The sequence below is a fragment of the Argiope bruennichi genome, chromosome 7 (assembly GCF_947563725.1).
Source record: "Argiope bruennichi chromosome 7, qqArgBrue1.1, whole genome shotgun sequence".
Classification (NCBI taxonomy): Eukaryota; Metazoa; Arthropoda; class Arachnida; order Araneae; family Araneidae; genus Argiope; species Argiope bruennichi.
In genome coordinates, this window is record NC_079157.1 from 55986993 (window position 1) to 56002353 (window position 15361).

General features: G+C 26.0%; 1 protein-coding gene across 3 annotated transcripts in view; it reads right to left on the reverse strand.

Annotated features, from left to right (window-relative positions):
• The window catches only part of LOC129975093 (WW domain-containing adapter protein with coiled-coil-like), a 35697-nt gene that overhangs the window by 11373 nt on the left and 8963 nt on the right, over positions 1-15361 (reverse strand). The window contains exons 3-8 of one of the 3 annotated variants that reach the window (XM_056088004.1): positions 14721-14889; positions 11987-12114; positions 10495-10622; positions 8560-8648; positions 6179-6436; positions 12-77 (exon numbers count right to left, since the gene is read on the reverse strand). In XM_056088004.1, coding sequence (XP_055943979.1) covers positions 12-77; positions 6179-6436; positions 8560-8648; positions 10495-10622; positions 11987-12114; positions 14721-14889 — 838 coding nt within the window. Of the gene's footprint in view, positions 1-11; positions 78-6178; positions 6437-8559; positions 8649-10494; positions 10626-11986; positions 12115-14720; positions 14890-15361 lie in introns of all 3 variants that reach the window. The other 2 variants (XM_056088002.1, XM_056088005.1) reach the window with 2 other exon arrangements.

Genomic DNA, 15361 nt, shown 5'->3' on the forward strand with positions numbered 1-15361 from the left:
ATTAAAATTACCTGCAGCTTGAGACAGATTAGTCACCTGCTTAGTTAGTTGTAAAGCTTGTTGTATTGTTCTCAAAGCTAAAAAGAATTTCAAAAGATCAGTACTGCAAAACAAAGACAAAAGAAATGCACACTCAAAATGCATTTGTAATAAAAAATTTAAGTTAATACAACGTCATTTTATTCAAGATAAAAGAAATACTACATTTTAAAAATATTCTTTAAATGAGATATCAAACACACATAAAATAGAACCATAAGATAGGAAAATGTTTACGCAAGAAAAATGTATTTATTTTTCAATATAACTGCTCCAGTTTTTGAAGCTTTTCTCTAATGCTTAAGTAGCATATAAATGAATTACGGGAATATCTAAAATACAGAATAATAATGGACTCTTTAGTTGTAAAAATATATTTTACCAAAAAAAAAAATCAAGACAAATAACATCTAGATACATTTTTCTAGATTCATAGACAAGTGTTGAGAATAAGAGAATCTGATACACTTGCAAAAAGCAAATGGCTAGTCCCATGTAATAACTAGTTGCTTTTATTTCTGTTAATTATATTTCAAAGATCAAAAAGAAAAAGGAGGTTGATATGAAACTTAATAATTATTTTCTCATATCATCATCATTTTTCTTTGAGAATAGAATATGATGGTGAGTTTTTATACAAAACCAGACACTGTTGGCAACCATTGATTTGTTGGAATTAATGGTTGCTAAAAATTTCAATTACATATTTTTTTTTCTATGTTTGAATGGTTTTGTGGGCAAAATATTTTTAAACTTCAAATTTTAAGATGTATATAACGCATACAACCTTAGAAGCCTGTCATTCTTTTCATTTTACTATGCACATACGGATTTCTTTATCTATAAAAAGATGGCCAAATTTTGAAAGTTAACTTATACACAATTTTGAAATGAAATCTAGTAAATAAAATCTCTGAAATATTAATAAAACCATGTTTTGTACTAAAATCTAATCAACATGGGAAAAATAAGCCAAATCATAATATCCTGATCATCAACAATAAGGAAGAAAATTCAAGATAATATATTTGCAACAATGAAAACCATTTGAGTTTCATTTCAAAAATGAAATATATTCTTATAAAACACACTTAAAATATCTTTTTAAAAAACCGATTAAAAATAAAAAAATATTACAGAGTGAAATAAGTTGAAATCCTGAGAAAGACGATTTTCAAACACAAAATGAAAATCATTTTTTGGTTCTTCAATAATATTTTGGAAATTGTGGAAAAATATTGAAATTGCTGGGTTTCGAATTACTTAAAATTCCGATATAAAATCAAATAAAATCACTCTGAGAAAGACATTCCTAATCTGTTATAAAATTCTAATCAACCTTTCAATAAAAGCACTCCAAGGAACACATTCCTATAGCCAATGTATACATGTTCTAAATTTACTAGCTCTAGTACAAACCAAGTTTTATAGCTCTAGTCTGATCTAAAAAAACAATATATATAGATGTGCCCCTTTATTATAATATACTTTTTTCTTGTTCTTTAGGACTGCTCTTTAACTGCCAGATATTTTACACCTTTTTATATAAATGTGCTCAGTCATTGCCTTTACATTTATTTGAAGACCCAAAGATAAAAATGAAATTGTTATGAAACTTCTTATTCATTTCATTACAAAACAACTTATAAACAACAACAGCATTAAAAGCAGTAATAATGAAATCTAGTAAAAATTCCAATTCCAATAAATCTGGAAAAGTATATCCATGGCATACAGATCAAAAACTAAAGTTTATCATATTAACTCATCTCTAAAATTATTATACCATAAAAGGAAGATAAAATTTACAAGGAAATTATTGTAAATACTTTTGGTAGTTTGAAAAAATGAAATTAAATAACAATTAATCAAACCATTCATATTTATTTAAAATTTAAAATTCAGTTAAAAAAAAAACTTAAGAGTTTTAGTTTTCAATCAATAATACAAGGAATTATACTAAATATATATTCTTAACACTCAAACTTATTCAAAATTAAATAAGCAATGAAACAATTATTTTTTAAAAATAGTTTAGGCATTGTTAAGAGGGACAATGAAAGTTAATAATCTGGTTAACTTTTTAATGTACTGATAACTTAACTCTTATTACTTTCAAAAATAAATAAAGCAATCACTAAGGCAAATGATCAAATTTAAACACCTTCAGATATTTGCCTAAAATAAATCAATAATTCTCAATATTCCAAGATTTTCTTTTCTTTTTGTAGATATAACTGTCTATTTTAATCATGTTTCTATGTTAATTTCCAAACTATTAGAGATAGGCACATAGTACAAATTAAAAACAAAATTATATTTTAAGTAGTCCAAATCAATAAATGTACTAAAAAATTACAAAATCCAAATTTTGATATTTTTTATTTTATTACCTGACTTTATTAGTTCTTATTTATTAAAAAATATTTTGCATACTCACATTTAAAAAAACTCTTTTGCAACTTAAAATTAATGGAAGTTCTGAATCGAATCATTTCAAAAGATCCTCAAAGAAAACAATTCAATAATCAATGGATGAGTTTTCCTCAAGTTTCGATACCTAATCAAATTTATTCACAGTAGAACTTCTTACTTTAATAATATTAGAGTGACAAAAATAAATAAATATTTTATTACAAACGACTAAAGAGACAGATCAAAATAAAGACTACATAAAAATTTAGCTTTCTTTATAGTTTATTTACTGCCAGAAACAAGAAATATAAATATTTACATCATTTAAAGAATTGTTCAACTGAAATTGTACCTTTAATGGTTTAAAAATCAGTTATTGGGCCATGATTAATATGGGCACCATGTGTTAATATATAATTATGATAAAATGGACTCTTGTATTAATAATATAAATATAAATTAATTATATTTTAAATCTAATATTAAATTTTCCATTATGCTTGAGGGAAAAATAAAAATTACATATAGCATAATTTTCAATAACATGAGTTAATCAAAAAAACAACATATCAGCCACACCAAAAGAATGGAGGAAAAAACTGAAATTATAAATTATGTTCATCTTTAACTCAAAATACATCAATAAAAAATGTAATTGTATAAATTTAGTATTCGATATTTAATTAATGATTAACAATATCACGCTACTAATACTTGAAATAATAAAAACTTGAATTCTAAAATTGACAATTTTTATTCTATTGCAAAATTCCTTAACATAGTACAAACAAGACGACTTAAATTTTCGATAAAATAATCTTTCTATATCACAGGAAAGACTTTCTATAAACAAGAAAATCCTTCATTTGCTTACAAGGAAGAAATATTAAATATTCCATATCATTTGTTTTCCAATAACAAAAATTCGTGAAATGTGTTGCCTTACAAAAAATGTGTGTGTCAATTTAGATAGGTGTCTGATGCATGTTCTAATGTCAATAACAGCATTAAATTAAAGTGCTACAAAATATCATCCCTCATGTCATAAATTTGAAATAAAAAATGTAATGAAAATATGAAATTCAAATCAAACATTTTCTGAAAATTATACTGTTTAGAATATTAAAGTATATATATTTTTTAATTCTGTATCCTGTATACATATTCAAATTAATTTAAATAATACATGGTATAGTAATCTAGTAGTAAATATGTCCTGTAGCTTTAATGAGATCCTGTACATGTTTTGACATGGATTCCACTAATTTATAACATATTTTTCATGTCAGCAAAATGAAACCAAACTTCTATGACATTCTCAATCATATTTCTCTTAGTTTAACAGTCCGTTTTACTAGCACATTTCTTCACAATGCTCCTGAAATGAGATTTACATCTGGGGAATTTTACCAGTCCAATCTAAAACTGTTAATACCTTTTCTTGAAAAAAATTCTTTACCACCTTGGAAAGATGGTTTGGAGCAAGATCTTGTTGAAAGACACCACCAGCAAACATTTGCATCAGAGCCACAATTATTTCTTCTAGTATTGAAATGTATTTTTTAGAGTTCATTATCTCTTCAAATGGCACTAAGCTACCAGATCCTATAGTTGTAAAATGACCCGAAAATATCTGCTTCTGAGGGTGCTTAACTTTTTGATTAAGATGCTGTTCTCTGATGGGTTTTCCAGCACTTTGTCCGACAAATGTTGATTCAATCCCTTGCACAAAAAAATATTTTGTCACTGAATACAACCTTATTCCAGTCTTGTGCAGTCCAGGATTGATATTTCCTGGCCCAATACAAACGTTTTATCTTATGTTTGGGATTGAACCAAGGAATGGAATGACAACCTCAACTTTACCATCAGATATTATAAAAACTATCGAAGACGAGGATGAACTTCAGAAAATTTGCGAGGATATGATTGTAGAAGAACAAGAAACTGAACAAGCATACTCAGGAGAACATATGTTTGCTAAGAAGTCGACCAATATTTTTCAAATTAGAGAGGAAGCCAAAGAAAATTTAATAAAGCAAGCCAAACAAATGTAAAAGATCTCTTATACAAGACACCCTGAGATTGATATTGGAGATAATGTTATTATTCCAATTCCAGATATTGATAGAGCAAAAGCTGATTTGCAAAATCTCATCTGTGTATTGCTTGAAAAAATAAAGATGGCCTGTACAAATTGGTACGAAAGATGGAGTTCTGAACAAACTGCATTCAAGGTAAGAAATGATATTTAAACGTAATTAGTATTTACTCTATGAATATAATTTATTTAATTTATATTAACTTTAAATTAGTTTATAAGCATTTATACAGTAGATTATACCTATTCAGGGTGAAAGTTTGATACAAAAGTTTAACATATTCCCTGATTTTTAGATCTGAAATTGATGTATCACAGCAAATTTTTTAGACTAAAGAATAAGTACGAAATCAAAAAATATCTCTGAGAACAGCAGCAAGAAAAAGAGATATAGGATCTGGGCAAGGATTCTTCCACTGTTCTTGTAAAAAACACTGTTCTTCAAAGAGATGTTTATGTATGAAAAATGATTCTCTTTGCAATTCTAAGTGTCACAGTAGTTTGTCGGTAGTAGCCTTGTCGAAATAAATGATCTGTAATAACGGTACTACTTTAAATAATATCCAAGGAAAGTACTTTTTTTTTCTTCAATGATAGGATTTTTCCTCAAATACTGTTTTACTAAGTATAAGTTAATATAATAATTTTGGACGGATGGAAATAATTTTGTCTAACAAATCAGATAAAACACGAATAACATGGTTATCCCTAGAATTGTTAGTGAGAACGCATTTTTCCTTTTTAATTCGGGTTCTCCCTGGTGATGTCAGAACGTATTTTCCCTAGTTAATTCATGTTTTGACTGATTTCGGGTTTTCACTGTAACATATACATTCTTTAATATGCATTAGAACCAGACAATTCACAAAATCAACCAACTGCAGCAACTTAAACACAGCTGATGGTAAAATGCTTTACATGCGTTGATCACATGATCAAACCAGTTTAGACTAGCCAAGAACAATATTTTTTGTACAGAAAATGCAGTTGAAACCGTTTTGAGGCAGAAAATTCCTGAGAAATGAAGAAATTTCTAAAAAATGGAGTTTGTCCCAATTAATTTGCACAGTATTGTAATTATTCTCTTAACGTATCAAAAGTACAATAATTTTCACATTTTAAATTATTTCATGACTAAATATTATTAAAATATGATAGGCAAATCTTTTGATTTACTGCCGACAATATACAAATAATTGAAATTGATTCTTTCATCACACTAGATATTTTCAAGACAAAAATGGAAAAATCCAATTCTACATGACAATGTAATCAAATCTGAACAAAATGGTAAGTGATTCTAAAAATGATTCTTTAAAAAAAGAAATTATTTTAAATTAATGGGTAAACACATGAAAAGCATTTTAGAAAAATATGGTATAAACCGTTAAGAAAACTTAAAAATAATAAAAGAAACAAAACATTTATTTTGTAGCCAAAATACAGAATATTAAGGAATTAAGAAGAGACAGAATGACATGCAAGGAAAAATGAAAACACGGTAATAATAAAGCTAATCCATCACCATTACAAAATAAAAAAAAAAAAAAAAAAAAAAGAACTATGCATGAAAGACTTGAATAAATCAAGGGGGCAAGGCATTCTATTTGAGCTCCATCTTACCTTCCTGAGGCGACAGTTCAGACAAATTAGGCAACCCTTTCGTTCCAGCAAGTTGCGAGATCAGCTTGGGCAGGTTGGATAGTGTAACTTGAGAGGGAGAGAGTAGATGGGCAGCAACCTGAGCATTGGTGGGACAAGAGCTGGAGTTTGTTGTGGAGGAATGCGTACTACTTGTCTGAGTACGGTTGTGAGTCCCAGAATCTGTGTGGGGGTCACTGTTTTCTATTGAATTTTCAACTGAATCTTGGGAATGAGAGTCTGTGCAAAGAAAATGGGGGGAACACTTTAGTTGGGAAAATACATGGTTAATGGGATTCAAGGTATGGGTAAAAATTACAGTTAACCCATTTTCAGAAGCGTTAATTCCAATGACATGCACGAAGCAATAAATGATCAAATCAGATGATCTTTCTTCAAGCAATAAAGAATAAGTCTTGCAAAAGACTAAACATATTCATTGATGCACATATTATAACAATCTTATTTTTATCTTATAACACAATGCTCAAAGCCTAGAAATTCAAACATGATACACAAAAGAAAATAATTTCAATTATTCAAGAAAATAATTAGCAAATGGAATAATTAATTATCAATACCCTATTATTATAAATAAACTACAAAATCTAAAAAGGAAGTAGGTCAAATATATCAGAATTGCTAAAATTTCATTTCTTGATCCACTTACATTACACTTTCATTGCTACTAGCAAATTTTAGATAATGCAAACAAGTCCTAACTAGACAACTAGAATGCATTAAAACTGAACAATAAGTCATTATAAAAAGCAAGAATTAATATTTTCATTAATAAAAATTTTTTGTTCTTAAAAAATTATGCTAATGGAATACTGACAATCTATAAAATTTAGAATATGCACGAAGTACTTTGACATGATAATAAAACTCTTCAAAAAGCAAATGAAAAGAGGGTCATGTTTTTTTAAAGGAAACATAAGATTGCATGCAAAATATAAGCAACCTACAACTAATACAAATGCATTTATGTAGAGGAATTTGCCACCGCCCTACCCCCCAAAAAAATTATTACCAGCAAAAAAACAATTTCAATATATCCATAAATGCAAACAATTTATATATTTAAATGTGCTGCCACAAATAATAGCTATAACCACATAATTTTTAGTAATTCAGCATCATGATAGAACAAAAAATGCATACGTTTATCTCAGACTTATCACTCAGAAAAAATGCTAAATTTACAAATTTGGAACAAAAAGAATGAAATTTCAAAATATATGTATACATATATTGTGCATAGAAAATTTCACAATAAAATGATATACTTCAATAAAGTAAATACTTAAATAACTTTAAGATTTCATAGTAGTAATTACAGATTAAGAAGGGGGGAGGGGAAAGAAAAAAGAAAGTACTTTATTTAAAACTATATTTTATGGACATTATACTTTTCATAAATTTACATTCACATGGAAATTGAGATGATCATTAAATATAATTATCAAAACCATAGGAATTAATTTGTAAAACAAGAAAATAAACCCTAATTAAGATAAATAACTATTAAAGGATCTTTATTAAAAGGATTGCCAAATTTAGTGAAAACAGGACATAAAAAGACAAACTTTGATTTTCAAGTTCTGTATAGTAAAGTATTTGGTAAATATTAACATAGTAAAAATTTCAGAAGAAAAATATTTAAAATAAAATTAGCACCATCTGATAAAAAGGAATTACAATAAATTTCAAAAACCATTAACAAATATTAAACAACAATTTATTATTAATTAATACCAAAAAATTACGCATTAATAAATTGCAAACATTCTGATAGAAATGACAGCAAACTCAAAACAATTTTAAAATTCCAAAATCCTTTAATGCAGAAAAATATTATTTCAAATGAAATAGAAATATATATGTGCAAGGTTTGAGATAAAATGAGGAAGGGGAGGGGACCAATAGGGAAAAAAAAAAGATATTTTTTTAACTGATATAACAACTTAATCAACAAAAGGATTATTCTTAGAGGTTATCAAGAGTTTTAATGTAAGAGGCAAAAAAATTTTAAAATTTAAGCAGTCGCATTAGTTCCAGATATAAATAGGTTTGTAGACTGAAGAGAGAATCACAAAACTTTCTCAAAAATCAATACACAAATTCTTAATCATCATTTCATTGAATGTAGTATACATCTGATTGGGTTTTTCAAAAAACTTACATAAAGTACGAGTAGTAAATTATAACCCAGTAAAAACAAAAGCATCAGTAAACATAACTCATGCTCTAGTTACAATATAAGGAGGAGCGGGAGGATAGAAACATTTACAGCACACGAGAATGTCTATATAAAATAAAGATAAATTAATCAAAAAATATTTTTTACAAATATTACTCACTTTTACTTCCCCCTGCTCCACCAAGCCTTTCATGATTCCTATCTTTAATCCGGTTAGCATCGTACGCTAATCGATTCAAACTTTGTTGCCTGAAAAATGTTTAAAAAGTTCAGATTACATACAAAAAGAAACTAAATGGTTTGAAAACTTAATAGAATATATATAAGCTTTCAAGAAATTATTGTCTTAACAAAAGCATTAATGATCCTCAACCAAAAACTCCTGTTTATAATAATTATGCAATTACATTGAATAGAATTTGTTGAAAATAATCTTTCCAAAAGATTAGTGATGCTCAGCTTGCATATATCTATAAGGATGTGGTTGACCAAAAGGAAAAAAAAAAAAGTATGAATTAAATAGTTAATGTACAGAAAAAAAAATAATCAAAATGACAATAAAACTGCTTTTGTGTTCTAAAAATGAAGAAATGCTTAGCACGATGAACAGAATGGTGTCAGGCTTCTAAAACAAAATAAATTACATGCCTATTAAAATATGAAATTTAAAAATATTTTGCTGAGGCAATCTTTAAGAAAAAATTACAAAAAATGTTTGAATGAAAGCAACCATTTATCCCAACTGATTCCCCCCCCCATAGGTGATCAGTAGTTTAAATAAACACCATTTAAAACATAGATCAATTCAGAAAAATATATAAAGGTACTTTGTAACAGATTAGCAAGAAAATTGCCTAATTACTTGATCATACATATTACTTGCATAAATATGAATATTTAGACCCTGCTTCCATTTTTAAAGAAATGTCTCTTATTCCATATTTTATGCAAATAATTTAAATAATGGTTTCTCCTTAAACATTTTTGAGATGCTCATCTTGCAATGGGAATACATATGTGAGTAATTTTCATTTCACATATTCTGCATTAGATGCAACTTGACTAATAGTTATTCTTGTGCTATAAAAAAAAATCAAAGAAAAACAAACATATACAGACTGTTTATTTTGAAAATGGTGTTAAAGCCATTCTTTAAAAAATGTCATATAATGTGATTAACTTAGAGTAAACATTTCTTTATAGAGCTTACATTTAATTCTTAAAAAATAGCAATGTTTTGTTGAATTTAAAATTGGCCAATAAATGAAACTATGTAGTGATTAATTGTGAAAATTTCTATAAACATACATTATGTAGTGAATTTGTTTCACATGTAAAAAAAAATTACTTTTCTTCTACAAGTAGATAATATTAATATCATACAGTGATATAGGTAAGAAAAATAACAAATCAATATTATTTTATAACAACTAAAACACAAAGTAATAATAAAGTCCTAAATTTAAAAATACATAATTAATGAAAAAAACAATACTATTCCAATTTTATTTCTTACTATTATTTATAAATAAAATTTTATTAACCTAAAATATATTTTAAATGATTTTTAATCATTCCAAATCAAAATTAAATGATTTTTATAAATAACTAATTTTGAAAATGATGCAACTCACCAAGAAGTTAATCTTTTTAAAACACTATTAAATATTTGAAAGTAAACATTACATTTACTTTTACAAGGCAAAAGACAATATAGTGACTTTATAGTAAATAGAATCAATTTTCACAATGAGTTACAACTATATTACTACTTCAATTAATGAGGTCCATTTACATCTCATAAACATTTATTATTTCAATTGAATTTGCCTGTAGGAAATTCATATATTCAAATCACACATATTGATAAATTAATAGAAGCATTACCAGACTTGACACAAGTTATATTTTTGAATTCAGTCATATAACCTTTTATTCTGTCAAAACAAGAAAAATTGGAAATTGCTTCACATTCAAAACAAGCATCTGATATATCAAATGATGCTTTCCTTCAAAAATTAATTACATAACTTTTAAAAGAAATGAATACACAAGAAAAAAACATCTTTCAAAGGTATTTGAAAACAATCCTTACCTCTCCCATTCTATCAATTCTTTAGGTTTCTCCCACTGAGAAACTTCTGTCTTGCAATTATAATAATATTTTTTCCCAGAGGAACTAATGTGTTCAGACCAGTCAATAACAGGTAATCTTCTCTCGTTCTCCTGAAAAAAAGGTTATTACTCAAAAAAAATCTGAAATTTATCAGCCTCATCATTATTTCACCGAACACTCAAGATTGCACTAAAATATAATATTGTAAAATAAAATATTTATACATTATTTTTAAAAAGTTAATCTTTTTAAAACACTAATAAATATTTGAAAGTAAACATTACATTTACTTTTACAAGGCAAAAGACAATATAGTGACTTTATAGTAAATAGAATCAATTTTCACAATGAGTTACAACTATATTACTACTTCAATTATTTTCATAAAATATTAGTCTCATTTTATTGAATTTTAGAATTGATGTAAGTCAGAGGAAGAGATTTTATTATTTATGTACAACAATCTATTTTTAAAACTAATCTTTTATTTTTGAGCTTATAATGTATATTTTCCTTTTTTGTTTTCAATTATTTTTATGCTTCAAATTCTTATTCCACAAATCAGAATTTCTGCCTTAATTATTAAGAAATTGTTTTAATAAAACCTAAATAAATTTATAAGGCAATGTTTTATGATCAAACTGAAGCTGGCCAAAAAGCATCAACTTTAATTCTCTTTAAATCAATCAAAAAATAAGAAAATTTATAGTCTACATACAATTATAGATATTTAAGTAACAATACAATTAATTTGTATATAAGAGATTTGCTCCTCTAGTCTATATTCTGAAACAATTTAACCTGATAATGTATTAGATTCGATTATATTTATTTGGAAAATTTAATTATATGGCAGCAATAATATTAGTACATACACACAAATGCATTTAACATCATAGCAATGTTTGTGGATATAAATTAAATAATATAATTAAAAAGTATTTTCAAACACATTATGAATATGCTGTGCATTACCCGAGTGAATTCTAATTAAGTTAAATAAAATTTTAACTCATTTGAAATGCTTCGACTTTTTATTATGTCACCATACATTGGATTCTGCCAACAGTATCTTTATTATTCTACTCTACTAATATTCTATTCTTACATCAATGAACAGCACATAAAACAGCAATAACCAATTCAAAAAACTAAACATACCCAAAATAAATTTATTAATTCTCCATAAGCAGTTACGGTGGTCTAAATATTGAAAATTAAAATTTCTTGTCAAAATAATAACAAATGATCTCTATAAAAAAATTAATAAGGAAAAACCAAAGTAATTCACTAATCAGAATTAGATTAATTCTTTAGACATATTCAAACAGAAGAAATTGACCTTTTTGATAATTTAAATAGTTTCAATAAAAGCACTCCTCAACCTTCACTTTAGTATAAAAACACTTTGCAACCAAAACTTCATTTTATACTCAAAAAAATTATCAGATAGAATAAAATTAAAACTCACATCATTGGCACTCCTGTCGTGGTTGCTTTGGTACCGTTCAGAAACATTTCCATCTCGTTCGCAGGAAGACTGAGACTTGTTTAATCCGGTTTTAGATTCATTTTTTACAATAGGAGACTTACTTGAATCTTTATGAAAGGAACAAAACAATACACAATAAAGAAAAAATCCTTTTATTCTTATTTATTTTTCGTACCAACATTAATAATATAGCATTTGAAATTAATCAAATTATAATTTTAGATTTGAACATCACACATTTAAATTTAGTTTAAAAGAAATAGACACAATTTAAATGGGTCAATTATATAGTGAATCTTATGTTTAGTATCATTATCCTTTACATTAAAATTCTTTATATATTTATATAATAATGATCAGTAATCACCATTTTTCTTTTTTAATGTAATACTTGAATTCATGCGACTTACAAATTTATTCTTTTCAGACAAGTTCACCATCATATTTAATAATTATAATTACATTTAAATTATATGCTATCTTAAACTGATATAGAATGTAGAATTTTAAAATAAAATTATAGAATAAAAAAGGGTAAATAAATCCAAAATAATGTTTTTGCATTTAAAAAGAAAAGGCAAACAATTTATAATATTTTAAGACTGTATACAATCAAAATTTCATTAAAAATGTTACTTACCAGATATTTTAATTTTTTTTTAAATTTTTTTAAATAAATGATAAAATAAATTATCAGACTGAGAATATGGATGAAAAGATTGAACATGCAAAATATAGCTAATAAAATTCATGCCATGTGTTAACAAATTTTAAAAAATCTTGATAAAATCTATTTTATCAAAATTATCATGATAATTAGTGGCAGGTAAAACATATCTGCTTTTATTTATAGAATGTTTCTAATCTTGAAATTTTATTTAAAAATAATTTCATCCATATAAAACAGAAACTAACCTCCAGTATTTCATTGTTTGAAATACAAAATCACTAAACCAAAAGGTCAAAATTATATTAAAAACTTGCCAAACTTTATACAAAAACATTTTCATTTATCAAAAGATTTTGGTGCTATAATAGTTGATAATAATGCAGCAAACAAAGAGAAAAAATTAATATACTGAAACGAAAGAATTTAGAAAATACATTATTCACAAAGCATACAATTTTTGTATTTAAATGTTATACAAGAAGCCTAATATCAAAATTGGTCAAATTCAAAAAATGGGGTGGGGTATCAGGAAAAGAAATTGAGCCAAAACGAAATTGCTTACCTTTTCCTTAATGGTAAATATTACCCTCATCATATTCAAAAATTGAGGGTTAAAATTAAGTTATTCAATGTACCGATAAGTTAAAAAATAAGCATTTGTTTCTATTTCACATAATCTTTTGTTTTAATCAAATATTACTATAGTTTATTCTAATCTTAACAGTTCAGTCTTTTTCATACTCTCATTTATATGTTTAAAAAAATTTTAAATATCAAATATTCGTATATTTATGATATTGAATTCATAGCTTTTTTTAAAAAAAAAAACTAACAATATTAATTCTTTGAATGAATCAAAACAATAGTGTATAAGTAAACTTTATGCAACAGCGGTAAATCTTGGTAAATTGCTGCCTGAAGTGATAAAATATTCAAAGTGTAAAAACAAATAGTTATGGACAATTTGGTATGCAATATATATATATAAAATATTGAAGATTAAACTGATGTATAATTTCTTATATAAAACAAAAATGTCATCCAATTTACAGACTTCTAAAATTATAACCCTTTAAGAACGGATAAATCCTCACCGCTTTCTAATATTCCTATTTTATTCATAAAGAAAGTATGTTCTACTGAAATGGCCATTCAGAAATTTGTAGGTACTGACTCAATGTTGCAGGGCTAAATCAAATAAAGGTACTAACTAGATTATTTTAAAACCAGCTAGAATGGGCCCCAAAATTTTCTTGAATACCCTCTAATAAAGGTGTTATTCAAAAGAATTACATAGTATTTCTAAATATATATCTTAATATTTATGTTAAAAAATTATTCAGATTTCATCAGTTTTGAGAAGAATTATGTCATTATTTTCACCTCCTCTCCGGTCAATTTGAAGAGTAAAGCTCTAAAAATCGCATGTTGTCTTTAAGGTATACAAAAGAATTAGCCGTCATTTAAAAAATAATCTAGTTTATTAATATTTTCAAATGGATGTGTGTTTGAAAGCAAAACATAAAAATAAGTAAGGATTCTTCTGTTAATTTATATTCAATTCGTTCAATTTTTTAGAAAAATGAATGTAGATAGATGTTGTAAAGTTAATAAAAAAAGCAATTCAAAAAGAAAGAGTCAGATTTAAAAATGAAGAAACTGAATAATACAGGCAAAATTCATACAAGTATACATGAAAGTTCAAAATCTTATAAGAATTATTGTTTAACAACTGTTCTTAGAAGGGATATACTGTATATCGATGCTCTTTAAAAAGAAACTTAAATAAGAATTAAGCCTTTCACGCCCTTTTTTACAATTGTAACTGATACCAATAAAATATTTAGAATGAAATTCAAAGTAAAATTTCTGTAGTGATAAAGAATTCAAGACATTTTTGTATAAAGAGGGAGGCGGGGGAGGGAAGCAATGATACCATGCAATAAAATATAAAAATGTTGCAAACTTTCCAATTTTCATGCTATATAACATCTAATACAATAACACATCTTGTAATAAGAATCGAATATATTCAAGAAATACCTTCATGATGGTCTTTATCTTTTAGCCTTTGACTACAGGGTCGGTGGTATCGTGGACTACTTCTGTTCTCAGACACGTCATTTCTATTTGAGACATCGCTATTGCTTGATATAGGGGAATTTTTTATCTTATCACCTGGTCTTTCATTTTTAGAAAATTTTCCTGTGTTCTGAAATAATTTTTAACATTAAACCTTTTATACAGATGGAAATTTCCAAAATTCTCATTTGTAATAATTACATAATAAAATCAGTCTCTTTTGTGATTTATGAAATGAAGGAACATTTTACTGCAAATATGATTTTGAAAATAGTACAGGTTTACTATTTTATTAGTAGGATTCCTAATCATGCCAAGTTTTAAGTCAATGCTATTCTGTTGATGAAATAGCTTTGTGAATAAACAGTAAAATCTTACAAATTTTATCAGGAGCATTGTGAGAATGGAAACCATTATAAAATTATTCAATGCTTTTAAAAACAAAATAGCTGAAACATCATGAACTCTCTGGAGATTTATTTTTTAATCACTAAGTTAACGATCATGCAATTTTTCTGAAATCAATTTAAATAAAGCTGGTAATACATTTATAAAAACATGTTTCTAATTCCAAAAGAAGGAACAATTTATCAAGATCCTAT